The sequence below is a fragment of the Struthio camelus genome, chromosome Z (assembly GCF_040807025.1).
Source record: "Struthio camelus isolate bStrCam1 chromosome Z, bStrCam1.hap1, whole genome shotgun sequence".
Classification (NCBI taxonomy): domain Eukaryota; kingdom Metazoa; phylum Chordata; class Aves; order Struthioniformes; family Struthionidae; genus Struthio; species Struthio camelus.
Window position 1 is genome coordinate 77,323,358 of NC_090982.1, and position 17,343 is coordinate 77,340,700.

Genomic DNA, 17,343 nt, shown 5'->3' on the forward strand with positions numbered 1-17,343 from the left:
TAGGAAGACCATTTTGGCTAAAATCACATTGACGCCAAACAATTGCACGCTAGAGATTTCCGATTTAGCAGAAACCTACTGGAGCGAACACTGGCCAACTCTGGAAAGCTGCTCCACCGTCCCAAATTTGCAGCAAGCAGCATCTTGGCTGATGTCTGCAGGTCACCGCCGTTGCGTAACAAGCACAGCTGCATGGGCAGCAAAGGCCTTAGGAGGAGCGGGTGCAGCGATGCTGACTGCTGAAAGGGTACGATGAGACTTGGGCTCTGCCAAAAAAGGGACGGGGCTGTCACCTGGGCCGGGGAAAGGCTCAGTGGCTGCTCCTGAGCACAGCCAGGGAGACAGCTGTGTCCTGGGCACAACAAATTAGAACCGGAGCCAGGTCCTCTCCCGGGGCTTCCCTCCAGGGCCTGCCTGGAGTCAGCAACACTCCTGCCAGCGCAGAGGCAAATCCCAGACCGGCCCAGGAGAACAGTTGTACTAATTAACTAATGAAGCTGTCTCCTCTGGGAAAGATGAATAATCCGAGCTGGAGGCTCCCTCCGTATCCGGGCAGGCCTGCAGCAGCCCCCAGCCCCTCTCCAGGGACCCCCAGGAGCGCACGGCCGAGGCTCGGGGTGCAGCTGGGGGGCAGTCCCCGCCGCGCGACGCCGCGCTCTCCTTTACCCCGGCCTGGGCTCCCCTCCGCTCGCCCTAGCAAGGTGGCCGCCGGCCGCCGCTCGCCCTCCCCGGGAGCCCCGAGGGCCGTCTGCTGGCAGCAAAGCCGCTGAGCGCAGCTGAGAGCGCCCCGGAGAGCAGGCTGCGTTTGTGCCAAGCAGGCAGCGGCAGCCTGGGGGCATCTCTCAGCCCCCCCCGGGGAAATGCCGGTTGCCGACATCAGCCCCGGAGCTCGCGGCTGTGCACAGGAGGCAGACGGACCGGTCTGCAGCTGTTTCCTCTCCTGCGAGGTAGAGCGGTTTCCAGCCACAAGTACGGCCTCTCTTTTAGAAGAAGAGAAAATTATCCGAGATGAACCGAGCTTGCAAATCTCTTGAGCGGCACCATGGCCCCCCCTCCGCTGCCCCCAGTCCCTCCCACTGTGGATCCCTGCTATCTTGCACCTCTCTGCTCTGCCTCGTTTTTGCCATGCCTGCTCTGCAGCCCTAATAAAATCCATCCCGGAAATTTTATCTCCTTGTCTCATCCTGTCTGCTGTGATCTGGACTGTTGAGACCAATTGGACGAGAAAAATTACTGATTGGCAAGCGGAAGGTCTACGTCTCTGCAGAGTCCCCTGGGAGCCCCCGTCAGGCACAGTGCGAAAAGGATCACTTCAAAGGGAGGAACTGTTTGATTAAAAAAGTGAATTAGTTCTTTTTTTTTGACATAAAAATAAACTTCTTGATACACTTCACAACAACTTCCTCTCCTTGTACCGAGATAGCCTCTCCCACACTGCTCGCTTTTTTAATGAGAGTTATATATCTGTACATGCCGTCCCGCGGCTTAGTCCAGCCTGGATGGGCGAATGGGGAGCTGCTGGCTGCTGGTCTGCGGTGTGAGACGTTCGGTGCGCTGACGCTAATCCAAATACTCCCTTCTGGCCCGGGGCTCGGCACCGCTTTGCTTTCTGGCCCAGCTATAAAGAGCCAAGAAACACTGCAAAACCACCTCTGACAGAAGATCAGCGGGACATGTGCTTATAAAGGCCTGGGTGCAAATACCGAATATTAGCACCAGGAGAGGTGTGACAGGCGCTAAGAGGGGGGTGTCCCGAACTAGCCAGAAACTCCATGCTGAATCGCTCCTCGTGCATTCAAAGTCATTTAGAAGGATTTTGCATCACTTGAAAGCTGACCGGGAACCGTTCCTAAGACCAGCACCCAGAGCTACGGACCCAGCCGTCCTGAGGCTTTTCCCCGCGTGCTGCCTCGGATGGGGCTCCGCAGGGCTCGCTCCGGCGCGTGCTTTAGCAAAGAGCTAGTCCGAGGTGAAGGGGTGGTGGGTGGCCACAGCCTGCACGCCCTGCCGTGATGTCTGGGCACAGTCCACGAGTCCAAAAGAGCCTGACCTTGCTGCGGGGCTAGGCAGGGGGTGGCCGGCCACCTCCACAGCCTTGGCAAGGAGCTAGGCTCCGGGCAGGGAGATCCCCCGCACATCCGGAGCCGCGGCACGGCCGTGAGTCGGGGTGCGCAGTCACGTCCACGGGGGAGGCCGAGGGCCAGCACGGCCGCCTTGCCAGGGGGCTCTCGCTGCCGGGGCCGGCGAGTGTGCAGGGTGGCGAAGCGATGCCGGGGCGCGGACGAGGGTTCGCTCACCTGTGCTGCCAGGGCTGAGCTACGGCCAGGGGTACGCGTGCACCTCATCTGCCTGCCTGGGGACTTTGGGCACCCTTTGAGGCAGGAAGGGAAAGGGGAACTGCTGGTGCAGTGGGGAAGCCGCAGGACCGAGCGGCAGAAGGAAGCAGCCAAAGCATGCAGCCCAGAGCGTCTCTCTGGGCTGTTGGGTGGGTCGTGCCACCGGTGCCACTTCTTTCTGGGGCTGGGACCACGCTCCTGCAGGCACCCGGCACCGTCTCCAGGGCACCGTCTCCAGGCGCCCGCAGCTGCTGGAGGCAGAGCAAGAAGCGTTCCTGCTTGCTACACTGGCAGGTAAAAACATTTTATTATTGCAGTTTCTCTTGACGCTAAACATAGGGTTTCCCCCTGACTGGGCTGCGACAGGCTGAGTAGGAAAGAGAGGACTGGAAAGTGGTACAGATTTGACCTGCTCCACAGCAGGATAAAGCTGGGGAGAAAACCCCTCCGAGGTGTCCTCCCCCCAGGGGACTGCTCCGGCCTCCCTGGGGGTTGTACGGCTGTTTCGGCGCAGGAGGGCCATGGGGAGGGCACTTGGCACACCTCGGCTCCCTTATTGCATGTTATTGCCCGGAGTCGAGGGAAAAGAGCTGTGCATCATCTTCAGTGCCTGGCGGTGGAGCAGGAGCGGTCCCTCAACCGCTAGACGGCAGCATTGAAACCCTGCTGAGATGTGCTGGTGCTTTTGCCTCCATTTCCAGCCTGGAGAAGGCCTTGTTGTGCCCCCAAATGAGTCTGGCTTCACCCCAGGCTTCTCCGTTGTTTTCCTGAGGGTTACTGCCAGCCTGGGCTAAGCGCCCATTTCTAGTCCGAGGCGCCTTGCCAGGCAACCGGGGTTGTTTCAGTCTGACGCCCCCAGGAGCGCGCAAAGGCTTTTGGCTATCTCCAGCCCTCCCGGGACCAGCGCTCCTCCGCAGTTACGCCTCGGGGCAGGCCCTGGTTCCCCTCGCAGGCTGCTCCTCCGGGCTGCGAGCTGAGACCACGCCGTGACGGCGCAGGTCGCCAGCCTCTGTCCCGTGGGTGGGATGCTCATAAGGCGCGTGCACGCAGGGTGGGCACAGGGGCAGCAGAGCCCAGCCCTGCACACGCAGCCCCTTTGCGCACAAATCGGGGTGGTGGTGGTGTGTGGGGGGGGACATAGGCACCCCCCAGGCTGTGCTGTGCTTTTCGGGAGTACGGGAAGAGAGCTCGGCCTGGGGTGCAGCGCGGGTGTGCTTGGGGCAGGTACAGCCGGTGTGCAGCAGGACAGCCCCTAGCAAGGAGCCCACCCCACGCGCTGGGGGGCCACCCCCGCTCTTGGGGGGCAGGCTCAGCCCCTGCACTGGGGAGGGGGAAGTCCTTGTGCTAAGGGGGTGACCATCCATACTGGGGAGGGGGCTTTGGCCCCGCACGGCCCCGGGGGGGTGCAAGGCCGGAGGGCTCTGCCCGGTGCCCGGTACCGGCCCGACGGCGCTGGGGGGGGGGGGGCGCTCCGCGCCCCGCTTCGGGGAATCCCCTCTCGTGACGTCACCGGGAACCCCCTGCCCCCCGCCCCCGCCCTGCTGTCTGATTGGTTGCGCCCTGCTGTCTCCGCCTCACCTCTTCCGATTGGGTGCGAGCCCCCCCCCCCGCTCAGCCACGCCCCTTCCCGCTCTGGCCCTGCCTCCTCCTCGCCCCTCCCCCGCGCCCCTCTCATTGGCTGTCGAGCTGTCACTCCGACCCGGCCCGCCTGGGGGGGGGTGCACTGCACCCCGTTGCACCCCCAGCACACCCACTGCGACCTCACTGCACCCTCCTGCGCACCCCCAGTCTGCCCCCGCACTGCACTCACTGTCCTCCACTGCCTCCCCCCACCCCCCATTGCATTTCCAGTCTGCATCCACCCCGCTCCCCGCTGCACCCCGCTGTCTCCCCTGCATTCCCAAAGCCACCTCATGCACCCCACTGCATTCCCACTGCCGCCCCCTGCACCCCATTGCACCCCCCCACAACTGCCAGTGCAGCCCACTGCAGGCCCCAGTGCAACCCCCCACTGCTACCCCCTGCACCCCACTGCACTCCCAATCTGCAACCCCCATGCTCTCCACTGTCTCGTCTGCACTCCTAAAGCCACCCCATGAACCCCACTGCACCTCCGATCTCCAGCCCCCATTGCATCCTGACTGCCCTCCCTTGTGCCCCATTGCACTCCCTCTCTGCAACTCGCAGTGCACCCCGTCACCCCCGTGTAACCTCTGCTGATCCCACTACTGCATTCCAGTGTACTCCCTACTGCAGCCCCTCACTGCACCTCCCCGCTGCACTCCATTTGCACTCCAGTGCCCTCCCTGCTGCCCCCCCCACAGTCCCCATCGCGTAGCCCCAAAGGACTCCCTAGTGCACCCTGCCCCCCCACTGCACCCCCTAGATGGCCTCCCTACTACAACTCGCTCCCCACTGCACCCTCCTCTGCACCCAGCCTCCTACTGCACCCCCATCCCCAATGTGCCCCCGCCACTGCGCCTATCCACCACTGTGCCCTCCCACTGTTCATCTCCACCGTCCTCTCGTTGCATGCAGCCCCCACTGCCTACCCCCACACCCAGCCCACCACTGACACTCCCTCCATGGGACCCCTTCCGGACACCCCTCCTCACTGCCTCTGCCCCCTTGCACCCAGCTCCCCACTGCTCTCCCCCACCCCACGGCCCCTTCCCTCTGCCTGCACCAGCTGGGCCCCTCTGCTCCTCCATCTGCTCCCTCCCCCCTGCATCCCGCTGCCTGTGCCCAAGCGAGGGGGCAGACCTGTGGGCGCAGCCCCTGGCGCTGCGCTGCTGGCTCCTGCCCCTTGCGCGGCTCCTACGGCCTGGCCTGGCCTGCTGGTGCGTGCTGCCCCGTGGCTGCTTTGTGCAGTCCTGGAGCCGCTGGGGCAGTTGCGGTGCTGGCGCTACCCGTGGGGTGCTGGCACCGGCGCTGCAGCACCTTCGGGGATCCTGCAGCATCCCTGCTGCAGATACGCTGCCCCAGGACCGGGGCGGCTAAGCCTCCTAGCGCCGGGGACTCGCCCCCTTTCTGTGCAGGGGAAGAACCTGCCCCGCTGCCCCGTGCCCCCCCGAGCCCTGCGCTCCTCCATACCCGGCGGGCTGGGGGCCTCGGTGCCCCAGCGCTGCAGGAGCCAGCCTGCAGCCGTGGGGATGCCTCTCCAGCCGGCTCGGCGGGGGGGGACATCGTCCAAGGCGAGGCAGCGCCGCCAGGGCCCTCCCAGCCCAGGCTGGCGTCCAGCGGCTCCCAGCGACAGCACCGGGACCCCTCCGCCAGCAGAAACGAAGGCTCGGCGCCCCGCTGCCAGGCGCAGCGTGAGCGACGGGCACCCCCCCGGCTCGCGGGCATCGCGGCCGAGCGGGGGGCACGGCGCTGCAGTAGGGGAGCTTGCAGCGCTGCAGCCTGCCCCGGCTTACGGCTCGGGGCTGTGGCCAGCGGGATCCCACCTTCCTCCCGCCCCGGCCTTTGCCCAGGCCGAACCGTCGCCCCCGGAGGGTGGGTAAAGGCGGCGCTCTCTGCCCCCAGCGGGCCCCCAGGCTCAAGGCCAGAGCCCCTGGCTGGCAGCCAGCTGCTTGCTGCGCGCTGCTGGGGGAAGCACAGAGGCGGGTTTGTGCGCCGCGGCGGGAGCACAGGCCCTGCTCTGTGCCTTGATTTCCCCCCCGCCGGGATTTACGCCCCTTGGTGCAAGAGCGCCTGCGGGCTCGGGGGCCGGGGCTCGCGCGGCCCGTGTCCCTGCCCGCTTGCGTCACGGGGCCGGCGCGCCTCCGCTCTCGCGGCCGGCCCTTCTCTCCGTCCCGGGCGGCGAAGGAGAGGGGGCAGGCGCCGCGCCAGGCACCGGCCTTTCCCGGCACCGCCGCTCGCCCGTGGGCCGCGCCGCCCCGCGACACGCCAGCCCTTCGCCGCGACAGCCCGGGGCCGTCCTCAGCCGCGCCGCCCCTTCCCTCGCCCCCCGGTCCGGCGGGGCTGCTGGCCCGGCTGACCATGCCCGTGGCCTCCCTCGGCCGCCCGGATGCACCCGCGGTGCTCCAAGAGGCTGCTCTGCGGCAGCCTCCTCCTCTCGCTCCTCCTCTGGTGCCTGCTGCTCCTCGCCGGGGACGTGCAGAAGAAGAAGCGGCCAGTGGCCGGGCGCTTCCGCCCGGCGCCGCGGGGGCAGCTCCCGACGCGGCCCCCTGCCCGGGCTGCGCAGGGGGTCGACTTCGCCTCCCTGTTCGCGGGGTCCCACGCCGGCCCGCGCTGCGCCCGGGGGCAAGTGCTGCTCATCCTGGTGACGTCCGCGCCGGGCAACGCGGAGGCCCGGCACGTCATCAGGAGGACCTGGGGCGCCCAGGAGGGACGGCCCGCCAACCGGTGGCAGACGGTGTTCCTGGTGGGGCAGGCAGCCGAGGCGGAGGTGGCCAGGGGCGTGCAGCGGGAACAGCAGGAGTTTGGGGACATCCTGGTGGGGAACTACAAGGACACGTACCGCAACCTCACCCTGAAGGTCATGCACGGTTTGAAGTGGGCCTCAGAGCAGTGCCGGCCCTGCTACATCCTCAAGACGGACGACGACTGCTTCGTGAACACGGACCGCCTCCCCACCTTCCTGGCTGAGCTCAACACGGCGAGGACCGGCCTCTACGTGGGCTCCTTGTTCTCCCAGGAGAAGCGGCAGGTCATCCGCGAGCCCTCCAGCAAGTGGTACGTGTCGCGGCAGGACTACCGCCCGGACAAGTACCCGCCCTACGCCAGCGGCATCGGCTACGTCCTCTCCCTGGACGCGGCCGAGAAGATCCTGGAGGCGGCACGGCGCGTCCGCCCCATCCCCGTGGAAGACGCCTACGTCGGCATCTTGGCGGAGGAGGCGGGGGTCCGGGCGAAAGCCAGCGCCCGCTTTGCTAAGCACAACGTGCGGTGGCGCGTCTGCAACTACCGGTACCTGATGGTGATCCACCACCTGAGCCCGCGGGAGCAGGAGGCGGCCCGGAGGAGCATGCTGCAGGCCCGCAGCGCCTGCCGCGACAGCCTCGAGGTCACCCGCTGGAAGTGACCTGCCGGCGCCCGAGTCCAGCCCCGACGGTGCTGTGCGGAGGACCGCTGTTGGTTGCACCACCCAGGGGCCGGCCATGGGGTCCGGCGGACCCAGGGCGCGAGGGCTACGTGCAGCCGCAGCGCGCACGACCTCACCAGCCGCGGCGCCTTGCAGGATGCTCCGCCGGGGCGCAGCGTGCATCCTGGCCAGCCCGTGCCTGCCAAGATGGGCGCACTGCTCTACCAGTGCCTTAAGGGCTTCCACGCGCCCAGTCTTCCCCAGACAGTCCCTCTCCTTCGCCAGCCCCGATCGCGGCGAGCTGAGCAGGCCTTGTGTAGGGCAGGAAGGGGGCAGACCCCAGACGGACCCTGTTACAGGTCTGTCCCTGTCTGCCCAGCGCTCCCACAGCCCCAGAGGGCTGCAGGTCTGGCCAAGGGGCAGGGTCCTCAGTCCTTCCCAGCCCACCCTTGCCCCGTGGGGACACACAGAGGCCAGGGCGGCCCAAGGTCTCGACTCGCTGCCAGCGCCTTCGCCTCCCCGGGGCGATGCACGGCCCCCTGCCTGCCCACCGCCTCTCCATGCAGCACAATAGCTGCACGGTCCTTCCTCGACGCAGGGAGCCCTGCCGGCCCCCGGTCGAGTGGGAAGGCGGCAGGCAGGTGAGCACGCGCAAGGTCAGAGGATGCGCATCTGCCCTGCGGCTTGCAGCCTGGGAGTTTCTCTGAGGCCGTAAATAGCCGAGTTCCCCTTCTGCTCATCTCAAAAGTGAGAAGAGGAATGTCCCCCTGGGAGGGGGGAAGAGTTGTTTGAGGGTTGCTGCTGTTACAAAAGCTATTTTTAATTTTATTAAAATCTGTCTCTTTTATAAATGCCCAAAATATCCAGGGTCTTTGCTATAAAGATCAGTGCAGCGACTGCGTAGGGCAGCTATCTCCCCTGGGGATGCGGGCAGCCCCTGCAGGCACCCAGGGGACAGCAGCGCTCACGGCGAGGTGAAGCTGGTGGCAGGGGACCCCAGAGGCTCCCCTTTGTGGCAGGGGGAGGCATGGGGAGTGCCAGGGGAGCAAGGCATCCCGGGGAGCAGCGGGGGCCGGGGGCCGCCCTCGAAAAGGGGTGCGCGGCTGACATAGGAGTCGAGCGGGCTGGGGAGGGTGCCAGCACGGGCGTGCGCCCGGAGCAGCAGTTCGTGCAGCGTTTCGCCCACCTGCACCAGGTTGTCGGAGATAACGTGGAGGTGGGAGACGGTGTCGCTGGCCAGGCTCTCCAGCAGCACCTGCTGCTGCTGCGACGTCTGCAGGATCTGCACCAGGAGTTGCTGCACGCTCTGCAGCAAGCCCGCCACGCCGGCGCCTGCAGCGAGATGGGGCGTGGGGTCAGCGGGAGCAAGCCCCGACCAGGCCTCCGAGGTGATGCGGCGTCAGGCTTTGCCCCGCACGCGGCGCGGCTGTCGGGATGCAGGGAGTGAGGACGCACCTTGCAGGCTTGTGCCTGATGCCTCTTCATCTGCTGCTGTCTGCTCGCTCGCAGAAGCCCTTCCAGGGGAGCCCGAGTCTCTGGTAGCCACTAGCAGCGCTCGGTTTCCCGTTCCCATCCCTAGAGACATTTCGCCAGGGGAACCTGCCAAGACAGCTTGGCATGGAGAGAGCACAAGGGTAGCAGAGCCGCCCTCACCCTGCGCTCATGCCAGCCTCCCTGCTGCAGCACCTGATGCCACCGTAGCCTCTGGGAGGTGCGTGCCCACGTCCCCACGGGCAGGTAGCATAGAGCTCCCCCTCGAGCGGCGGCACTTGTCCGAATCCCCCCCCCCCCAGCAAGTCGCAAGCCGAGCCTGCTGCACTGCGCGAGAAGCGACTGCAGGCTCTTACCAGCCTTTTGTTCAGCTCTTTCCTGCTTCAGGGGCGGGAAGGTGGCGTGAAAGTCTGGAACGAGAGCAGACGCAGCACGTGAGCAGGCTCGACCATCTCCCGCCCAGGGCACGCAAGCGCGGAGCAGGCGCGATACTCACCGAGGAAGGGAAGGGGAAGGAACGGGTGGCCAGCGTCTGCAACGAGAACCGTGTCAGAACTGCAGGCATCACAGCCCTCTGCTCACGGGGCTGAGGAAGGTTACTGGGCCAAGCAGGGCAAAAAAAGCCTTACGTGGTACGAGAGAGGGAGCGGGAGGCACTCCAGCGACTTGGTCCAGACGAGCTGCTGGGAGAGAGCAGAGAGGAGAGATGCGCAGTCTGACGGGAGCTGTGGGGGAACCCAACCAGCCCAGGGTCTGCCTCGCCTGCCACGGCCAGCCCCGCAGCCCGACATGCCCTAGCCATAGCTCCACAGCGCCTTGCCGGCCCTCAAAGCGTTTTACAAGCTAGATACAAAAGCAGGAGTCACTCACCCACCACTGCAATGCAGCCACCTCTGGGGTGGAAGGCAGCAGCTGTTTAGCAGCGCACAGCAACGCTACACAACAGATTAGGACAGGAGTGAAGGAGAATCCCACATCCACTTGAAACTGCAGGGGGAATTTATGGAGACAGAACGTAATTATCCAGTACGGAAGCTGGCCAGGATGCCGGGGTTCGCTCCCTGGCGTTAGCGAGGGGGGAGGCGGAGGGATATGAAGCAGCCAAGGCTTTCCCAAAGACTCCTGCAGCGCAGTACCCTGGAAATCAGGATCAATCCGAGATATAACCCTTCTGATCCTGTTTGCTCATGTTTGCAGGGGAGAAGTTTAACCTGCTTCTGCTTTGGAGGCCTAATCCTTGCCAGCTAGCGAGCAGGCTCGGGGAACAGCATCTGCTTCCTTCATCTGCTCAGACTAATCAGACGCAGGGACGCACCCTGGATCGCCTGGGTGGCAAACCTCCCAAGCAATTGTCTGGGTGTGCGCACAGCAAGGGAGGCGCAGGATCTCTGCCTGAGTATGCTGCAGGGCAGGGGCACATGCACTTTGGGCTCTGGCCCTCATACTCTCTCCAAACTAAGTTTTACAGCGTTGCTGGGGAGGCAGAGGGATCCAGGACCTGCTAAAGTGGAGTCACATGCCCTGCATTGCCACACAGCCAGAAGAGCCACCTCGACTGGATCAGGGCCACCGTCCCCTAGAGGCCTTGAGCCCCATCACCTGCCCCCTGACCAGCCAGCAATCTTCTCTGTGCCCTGAGGCTGGGTCAGAGCTAAGGACCCTTCCTTCCCCATCCCACCCTTCCCCATCCCTTCACACCCTGGGGCTGGTTTGGAGCCAAAGCCTCTGGAGGGACAAGTCCCAACATCCCCATTCTGTGTCCAAGAGCATCCCTGCCTAGGGACCATACTGCAGCTAGTCCCTCCTGGGAGAAGTGCTCCTCACTCCTTAAGCCCATCACGTTCCTATCATGCTGGAGCGGGCTTGAGCTGGAGTCATGGCCATGCAGCCCAGCGCAGCAGGGCAGACCAGTACTTACGGCTCGCAGGCTTGTCCTTCGTGCACTGCGGTGGCGGGGACGGCAGCGTGCCCAGGGCATCTGTGCAGGTGACGTGCTCTGCAGAGAGAACAGCAGGGGAGGTGCCGTGGAAAGAAAAGACCTTCAGTAGCAGAGAGGAGGGATCCCAGCCACCCTGGGGTACAAGAGCCAGACTGTCCCAGACAAAGCCCCACATGGACTGGTCCCAGGCCTGAACCAAGGAGCACATCCAGCTGCTGCCCAGCGCAGCACCACAAGCCAGCAGTCGGCAGGAAGAAACAGAGAGGGAACAACTCAGGGAGGGTCACAACTGTCTGCATCCTCGCCTCCAAGCCCTCAAAATCATGTAACCTCTCCCCAACCCCTCTGAAATATAAAGATCATCCTGCAAGTCAGGACAGACCCCCACCTTCAGCCACCCTAGCCCGTGGGTACCTTGCAGCTCAGGCGAGGATGGAGAGTGGTCCTCGAGGGGTGGCCTGCGCTTCCTGGGAGGCAACTTCACCCGGTCTAGGAAGAGAGAAAGGGATCAGACAAGAGGCAGTAAAGAGCACCGAGCTGGCAGCGCGGAGCAAGCTCCTAGCGAGGAGCAGCGCTACTCCAGTCCGGCACGCCAGCAAGGCAAGGGCTGGGGGCGCAAAGCCCATGCCAAGCAGCCCCGCTACCCCGCTGGCCCAGCTGCAGGCTCTCCTCCTGCCCCGGAAAGGCTCGCCGAACCGTCGGGAGGGCCACGACCCACCTGGCAGCCGCCTCTCGCCGAAAACTGGCCGCCCGGCTGCCTTCCAGAGGGTCTTCATGGCGCGGTAGTGCAGGGGCACGCGCGACGAGTGGCAGCCGGTCTGCCGGCGCGTCGCCCGCTCCGAGTAGAAGGCCTGCTTGAGCGCCTTCCACTTGGAGCGGCACTGCGTCACGCTGCGGCCGTAACCGGCCGCCGCCAGCCCCCGGGAGATGTCCCGCCACAGCGCCTCGTTGGGCCGCGACGTGGAGGCCATAAGCAAGGCCACCTGCCCGCAGCCGCCCACCAGCGCCAGCAGGCAGCCGACCTCCTCCTGCGTCCAGGCGCGCCCTCGGGGCATGGGGCCGGGTGGGCGCCGGCCCCCGGGGCCCCGGCGGGGACGGGAGCGCGGGGGAAGGCGGGCGGCCGCCGGCGGCAGCTCGGCCCCGGGCTGGCGGCGAGGCAGGGCCGGGCCGGGCCGGGCCGGGTGCAGTCCCACGGCGTGCGCTCCCGGGGGCGCACCGGGAGCTGCAGCGGGAGCCTCCGCGCTGCACCGGGAAGCGCACCGGGAGCCCCCGCGCTGCACGGCGAGCTGCAGCGGGAGCCGCCCCGGGGACCCGCCGCACCGCCCCGCGCCGCGCCGGGAACTGCGCCGGCCGCCGCACCGAGCATGTGCGACCCGCAGCCTCGGGAGGAGCCGCTGGGAAACGTAGTCCCGGCCGTGGATTCCCCCGCCCCGGGCTGGCTCCGCGCTCGCGGGGGCGGAGATGCGCTGCCCCTGCGCGGAGCCGCGGGGCAGAGCCCACCCCTGGGGGGACGGGGGGGTTGGAGACTCCCCCCCCCCGCAGCCTTCGCAGGCACAAGGCGGGTGCAGGGTGCAGAGGGAGTGAGGACAGAGCAGCCTGCCGGTCTTCGGGGAAGGGAAGGAGCAGGCAGCCTCGGGCTTTCCAGGCAGTGCTCGCACAGCTGCAGCCCCATGCAAAAAAGACACCAGAAACCACATTTGAAGAAGTGCTCCGCTGCCTCCTTGCTGCTTCTGAGCACGCAGAGTTTGGGGACGAGGATGGGGCCCCATGTCCTGCTCCTCAGGGTAGCAGAGACACCCCCCCACCCCAGTTCCCGAGGCTGATCTGCTGAGCACGCCGCAGGGTGCTCAGCTGGGCAGGGGACGAGCAGGACCATGCTGTTCACCACCCCCTGAACCTGGGGAAAGGGCTGGTAACAGGGCCATGTGCGAGGCCCAGCCTGCCGTGGTGGCAGGGCGGCGTGGGCTGTGCGAGCGGGGCTGCTGGGTTGGTTTCCTTGTGCCGGGAACTCCTGGGTCTCAGCCTTGCCTGGGGCTCCCCCTCGCCAGGGGAGCCAGCGATGCTGGGGCTCCCGGAGGGGCTGCGGCCTTGGTGGTGTCTCTGGGGATATTGCCAGGAAGTGACACTTTCCATTTCGCACAACACTGGGCTGCGGAAGGGGGCAGGGAGGGGGTTGCTGCTTCGCCGGTGGAGTGCACAGCGAGACACCGCGGGATGGAAGAGAGGGTCACGTACGCTGATCTGCACTTCCCCCCGCCACCAGGTAACAGCATGCTGGCGACCCCCTGCCCCGCTCGCCCCTGTGGCATCCCCGTCTCTCCCCGCCACTTCCCCTTGCAGCTCATTTTTCTTTGCAGGGCCATTTTCCCCCAGAAAGTGCTCCCACTCCACTCACTCTTTTCAGGTATCTGCTCCTGCACCTCTGCCAAGCAGCTCCTCTCCAGCTGCCTGGCAGACTGCCTGCTCTGGGGCTGCGGGGCAGGAGGGGTTCAGGGGCAGGGGACATTCACTGCACGCCAGATGCGTGATGCACGCACTCCTGCTCCCCCCATGCCAAGCACCGTCTGCAGGGGGACGACTTCTAGCAGGATCTGGGCCCTGCAACTGGGCTCTCCCTCTGGCCCACAGCAGTGTTGCACTTTTCCTGAGGGATGTTGTCTGCAGGAGTCTGATGTCCGCAGAGCAGCAGGCTCCCCTGATGCCCTCCTGAGACCCTCCTAGGGTGCACAGACCTTTCCTGGCACGGCGGATCCCTGCTGCTCTCCCAGAGAGCCCTCAGGACCCTGGTTATCTCTCTCTCACAGCTCCTCAGCGGCTGAAGCAGCTGCCCTGGCGCTGTGCAGCCCTCAGCCTGGCTCTCCTTTGCCTGCTGCTCCTGCTGGCACAAATTGTCCTCGTTGGCTTGAGCTTCCACTGTGAGTACCCACTTACGTCCAGTCACTGCCGGTGCCCCTCCAACTGCTCATGTGGTGCCAAGGCTCACCGCAGCCGGGGCTGGGGGTTCGGGGTCGGCCTCGGCACAGCGCGGTCCGTGCTGTGCGTGTGCTGGACGGGGACAGAGCTGCAGGGCTGTCAAAAGAGCAGCTGCCCCGACACCACTGCAGGCACAAGCAGAGCCTGAACTTTCCCCTCCGGGCGCTGCGTGCGGAGCTGGTCCCTCCTGTTCAGAGCCAAGGGTGTTGCATGCTTCCAGGCTCAGGGGCAAGTAGCAAAATTGGTGAGGCGAGGTGCAGGTCCCAGGCCTGCCTGTCTGGAGTGCCTCCAGTGTGGGGGAGTGAAAGGCGGGGAGGAAAGCGTGGGCTCAGGAAGGGCCCTGGGGCATCCCGCTCCATCACCTGGCAATGAGATGAAGACAGGACCAAGAGCAGCGAGACTGAAACTGAGAGAAAGAAGCACTTTCTGTGAAAGCCTGTCATGTGATGGGCTCAGAAGCACAGCAAGAGCTGCAAGGGCCTCGGCAGGCTTGGCTGGCTTAAAGAGAGGGGGAAGCCTTCAGCGGTGGGCTGGCTGTGGCTCTTGTGGGGCTCCCAGTCATGGGAGCGTTCACTGGGTGCTGCTGGGAGCAAAAGCTGGCCTGGGACCTGCAGGCTGGCTGGCAGGGTCACTACTGTGCTCTTGGTGCATAGTTTTAGGGCAACTGGCAGGCTGCACCCATGATCCCTGGAGCACGGAAGAGAGCCTCAGCGGTGGGCGACAGAGTCCGCAAGGTAGGAGAGCTTGGTGGGCTTCTGGGCAAGGTTTGGAGAGGATCTGGCGATACAAGGGGCAGGATCTGGCCCTACTGCCTGCTGGAGCGGGGGCTCCCACCGGACCATGCCCCCACCTCAGTCTCCCTCCATTCTTGCTGCTGGGCCTCTGGCTCGTGGCCTGGAGAGCTGCCCCGGTGTTGCTGAACATGCTGCATTGCCAGGACCTGTTTGGGAGAGAGAACCCCATGGCAGCTCACCTTCACCTCGACACGCCACCAGCCCCAGGCAAGCTGCAGGGTTATTGCTTGCTATGAGCGTCTGTGAGCCAGACAGGGTCAGATGCTCTCTTTAGACTGGCCTCCAGGAAAGCTGAAATCCTGATTGTATTCCCAGCACTTTGCAAATGTAGGGGATCCTTGTATCACTCCACTGAACCTGGAGCACCCTTCTCTGGCTCACCTCCCCTGTGCCAACCCCTTCATGTAACTAACCCACCTCCATCGGGGCTCCCACCAGAGTCCTGCAGGGCTGGAGATGGGATGTGGGAGCTGGGCCTCCGGAGGAAGACACCAATGTAGGGGTCTTCTCCATGGGGCAGCCACAGGAGCATGGTGGGTTGGTTGTACAGCCTGGTGCCATGGCTCCCTGGCTGCCCCTTTTGCACCCTGCTGCAGCAGCTCTGAGCGCAGGCTGGGAGCTGGTGGGAGCCCCTGGTGGCTTCCCTGTCCCAGCTGCTCCCAGAGCCATGGGCAGGCTGCTTTTCTGGTGTGCAGGGCGATGCCAGTTCTGCCCAGCTGGCTGGTTCTGGGACGCAGGTCAGTGCTACTACTTCTCTTCTGCCAAAAAGACCTGGGAGCAGAGCAAAGAGGACTGCTGCTCCAGAGGGGCACAGCTGGTCACCATCCGAACTAACGCCACCCTGGTGAGTGCACCCTGCTGACACCCAACCAGCTTGTCTAACCCACCTGTGGGCATCGGGCCACGACCACCTTGACCACCTCTACCAAACTGTAGCTGATGACCACCTTGACCACCTCTATCAAATTGACCACCCGCACCAAATTGTGCACCCTACCTTGTTGTCCCCACCTTCTTGGGGAGGCAGGACAGCAAGGATCAAGCAATGCCATGGCTTGGCATTACGGCAGTGATGGGGTGCAATCTCCCCTGCTGTGGCTCACGTGCCAAGAGCACAGCCAAGCCTTCAGCCGGAGAGCTGGTGATGCTCTGCCCGCACTGTACAGCTCTCATTCCTGATCGCTGGGGCTATGCCTGAAGGGTCGGGCAGGGTGTCCCTCCAGTGCGTCGGCCTTGCATTTCTCCTGGCCTGGCACACAGCAGCAGCAGGCTCTGCCCCACAGCCTGCCCCCAACCACATTCAGTCATGGGAGTGAGCTATACCCAGCTCCATGCTGCTCCAGCCATCCCATCTGGCTGCTGCATGTTCCCGTGTGTGGCATGACCACCCCTCCAAGAGCGCACACGCATGCGTTCACATGTGCAGGCATGCAGTAGTGTGAACTCCTGCTGGCGTGGGGGGTATGTGGCCGTGTCTGTCTGTGGGAGTGTCTGGGCATGATGTGCAAGTGCCCGTGCCAGCAGCAGCATGTCGGCCCTTCAGGCAGCTCACACTTGTCTCCTTGTGCACCAGGCGTTCCTGACGCGCATGTCCGACACGGATATGTTTCACGTGGGGCTGAAGCGTGACAGTTCCCGGGCTGACTGGAAGTGGCTGGATGGCACTGCGCTGAAGGGGTAAGGCTTTCAGCTTGCCCCCCAGCCAGGGTTGCTGGGGATCCTGTCCCATCCCCGGGCTCTGGGAGGTGACTGGGGGACAGGGAGAGTGCAGACGGGCAGAGATGTGCTCCCCAACTTGGCCACCTCTCCCCTCTCAGGGCTACACTGGGGCATTTTAGGGGAGGGAAGATTGCAGAGGTCTGACCCTATCATTCACACCCTGGGGACAAACGAGGTCTGGATGCAAGGCTGGGGGATCCCCCAAGAGCAGGTTTCCAGCATGAGGTCCTGGGAGCTCTTCTAGGTGCAGCTGGTGCTGAGACCTGTCAGGAAGGGCCCAGGGTGCTGCATGCAGGATGGGCAGGGACAGGATGGGAAGAGATCGAGATGGGTACCCTGGGCAGGGGAGGATGGCCGAGGGGCACTGCTCCATGGTGAGGGTTAGCTTTGCCCCTGTGGCATCTCTGCGCAGTCTCCAGTCCCTTGGCAGAGGAGGAGCTGATCAGCCTGCCTCATCCCGTCTCACCCCCAACCCCTCTGGCCCCCATCCCGTCTCACTCCATCCCATCCTACCCCAAGCCATCTCACCCCACTCTCTCTGTGCAGGCTCTTCCCAATCCAGCGTTTCACCAGCTCTTTCCTGGCCTGTGGGAGGGTATCTGGCTCAGGGCTATCTGGCGGCCCGTGTGGGGAAGCCCGCGGCTGGATCTGTGAGAAGAGCGCTGCTGCCCTGCAATGGGTCCAGTCTGCACCCCCCACCTTCCTCTGGGGGAACACCACCTACACCTGCGCGGGGCCCTGGTGACCTGCAAGGACCTCCAGCATGGCCACTCTGGCAGCGCAGGGACCCCACCACCCCTATCCTACCCCTGCAGTCCAGCCTGATCCGAGCTCCTGCACACTGGCATCCTAGATTGCGGTCTCCTAACGCAGAGCTCTTCTTCCCCCCCAGCCCGGATCTGTGAACTTCGGCAATAAACTCTGGCGCATGGATGCTGTAGCTGTCTTTGGGGCAAAGTGCTGAGGGGGAGGCTCTGCCGTCACCGCAGAGTTGTGGCACCCACAGCATTGTCAGCCTGGTTGGAAACTGCACTAGGGGAGGTGGCTGGGGGCCAGGATTGACCC

At 64.9% G+C, this 17,343-nt stretch overlaps 3 protein-coding genes across 7 annotated transcripts; 2 read left to right on the forward strand and 1 right to left on the reverse strand.

Moving 5' to 3' along the window:
* The first annotated feature begins 6,345 nt into the window (after window positions 1-6,345).
* On the forward strand, window positions 6,346-7,362 carry LOC138064817 (beta-1,3-galactosyltransferase 5-like). Its single transcript, XM_068928793.1, has one exon. The coding sequence runs from the start codon at window positions 6,346-6,348 to the stop codon at window positions 7,360-7,362; it is 1,017 nt and encodes a 338-aa protein (XP_068784894.1).
* Window positions 7,363-8,323: 961 nt separating this feature from the next.
* Window positions 8,324-11,906, reverse strand: LOC138064692 (uncharacterized). 4 transcript variants are annotated; one of them, XM_068928446.1, is made up of 8 exons: window positions 11,511-11,906; window positions 11,207-11,281; window positions 10,772-10,849; window positions 9,483-9,533; window positions 9,350-9,385; window positions 9,210-9,263; window positions 8,818-8,973; window positions 8,324-8,694 (listed from the first exon to the last, which is right to left on the reverse strand). In XM_068928446.1, exons 1-8 carry the CDS (start codon window positions 11,845-11,847, stop codon window positions 8,327-8,329), a joined length of 1,155 nt encoding a protein of 384 aa, XP_068784547.1. In that variant the 5' UTR covers window positions 11,848-11,906; the 3' UTR covers window positions 8,324-8,326. The 4 variants fall into 4 exon arrangements, with proteins under 4 accessions (XP_068784547.1, XP_068784546.1, XP_068784549.1 ...); XM_068928445.1 differs by having other exon boundaries at window positions 9,483-9,536; XM_068928448.1 differs by having other exon boundaries at window positions 8,818-8,961; window positions 11,511-11,903.
* Window positions 11,907-12,176: 270 nt separating this feature from the next.
* LOC138064633 (killer cell lectin-like receptor subfamily B member 1B allele A) lies at window positions 12,177-17,211 on the forward strand. 2 transcript variants are annotated; one of them, XM_068928083.1, is made up of 6 exons: window positions 12,177-13,055; window positions 13,597-13,707; window positions 14,419-14,499; window positions 15,255-15,403; window positions 16,133-16,236; window positions 16,825-17,211. In XM_068928083.1, the coding sequence occupies exons 1-6, from the start codon at window positions 12,716-12,718 to the stop codon at window positions 17,021-17,023; spliced, it is 984 nt and encodes a 327-aa protein (XP_068784184.1). In that variant the 5' UTR covers window positions 12,177-12,715; the 3' UTR covers window positions 17,024-17,211. The 2 variants fall into 2 exon arrangements, with proteins under 2 accessions (XP_068784184.1, XP_068784185.1); XM_068928084.1 differs by having other exon boundaries at window positions 12,230-13,055; window positions 15,297-15,403.
* Window positions 17,212-17,343: the final 132 nt, after the last annotated feature.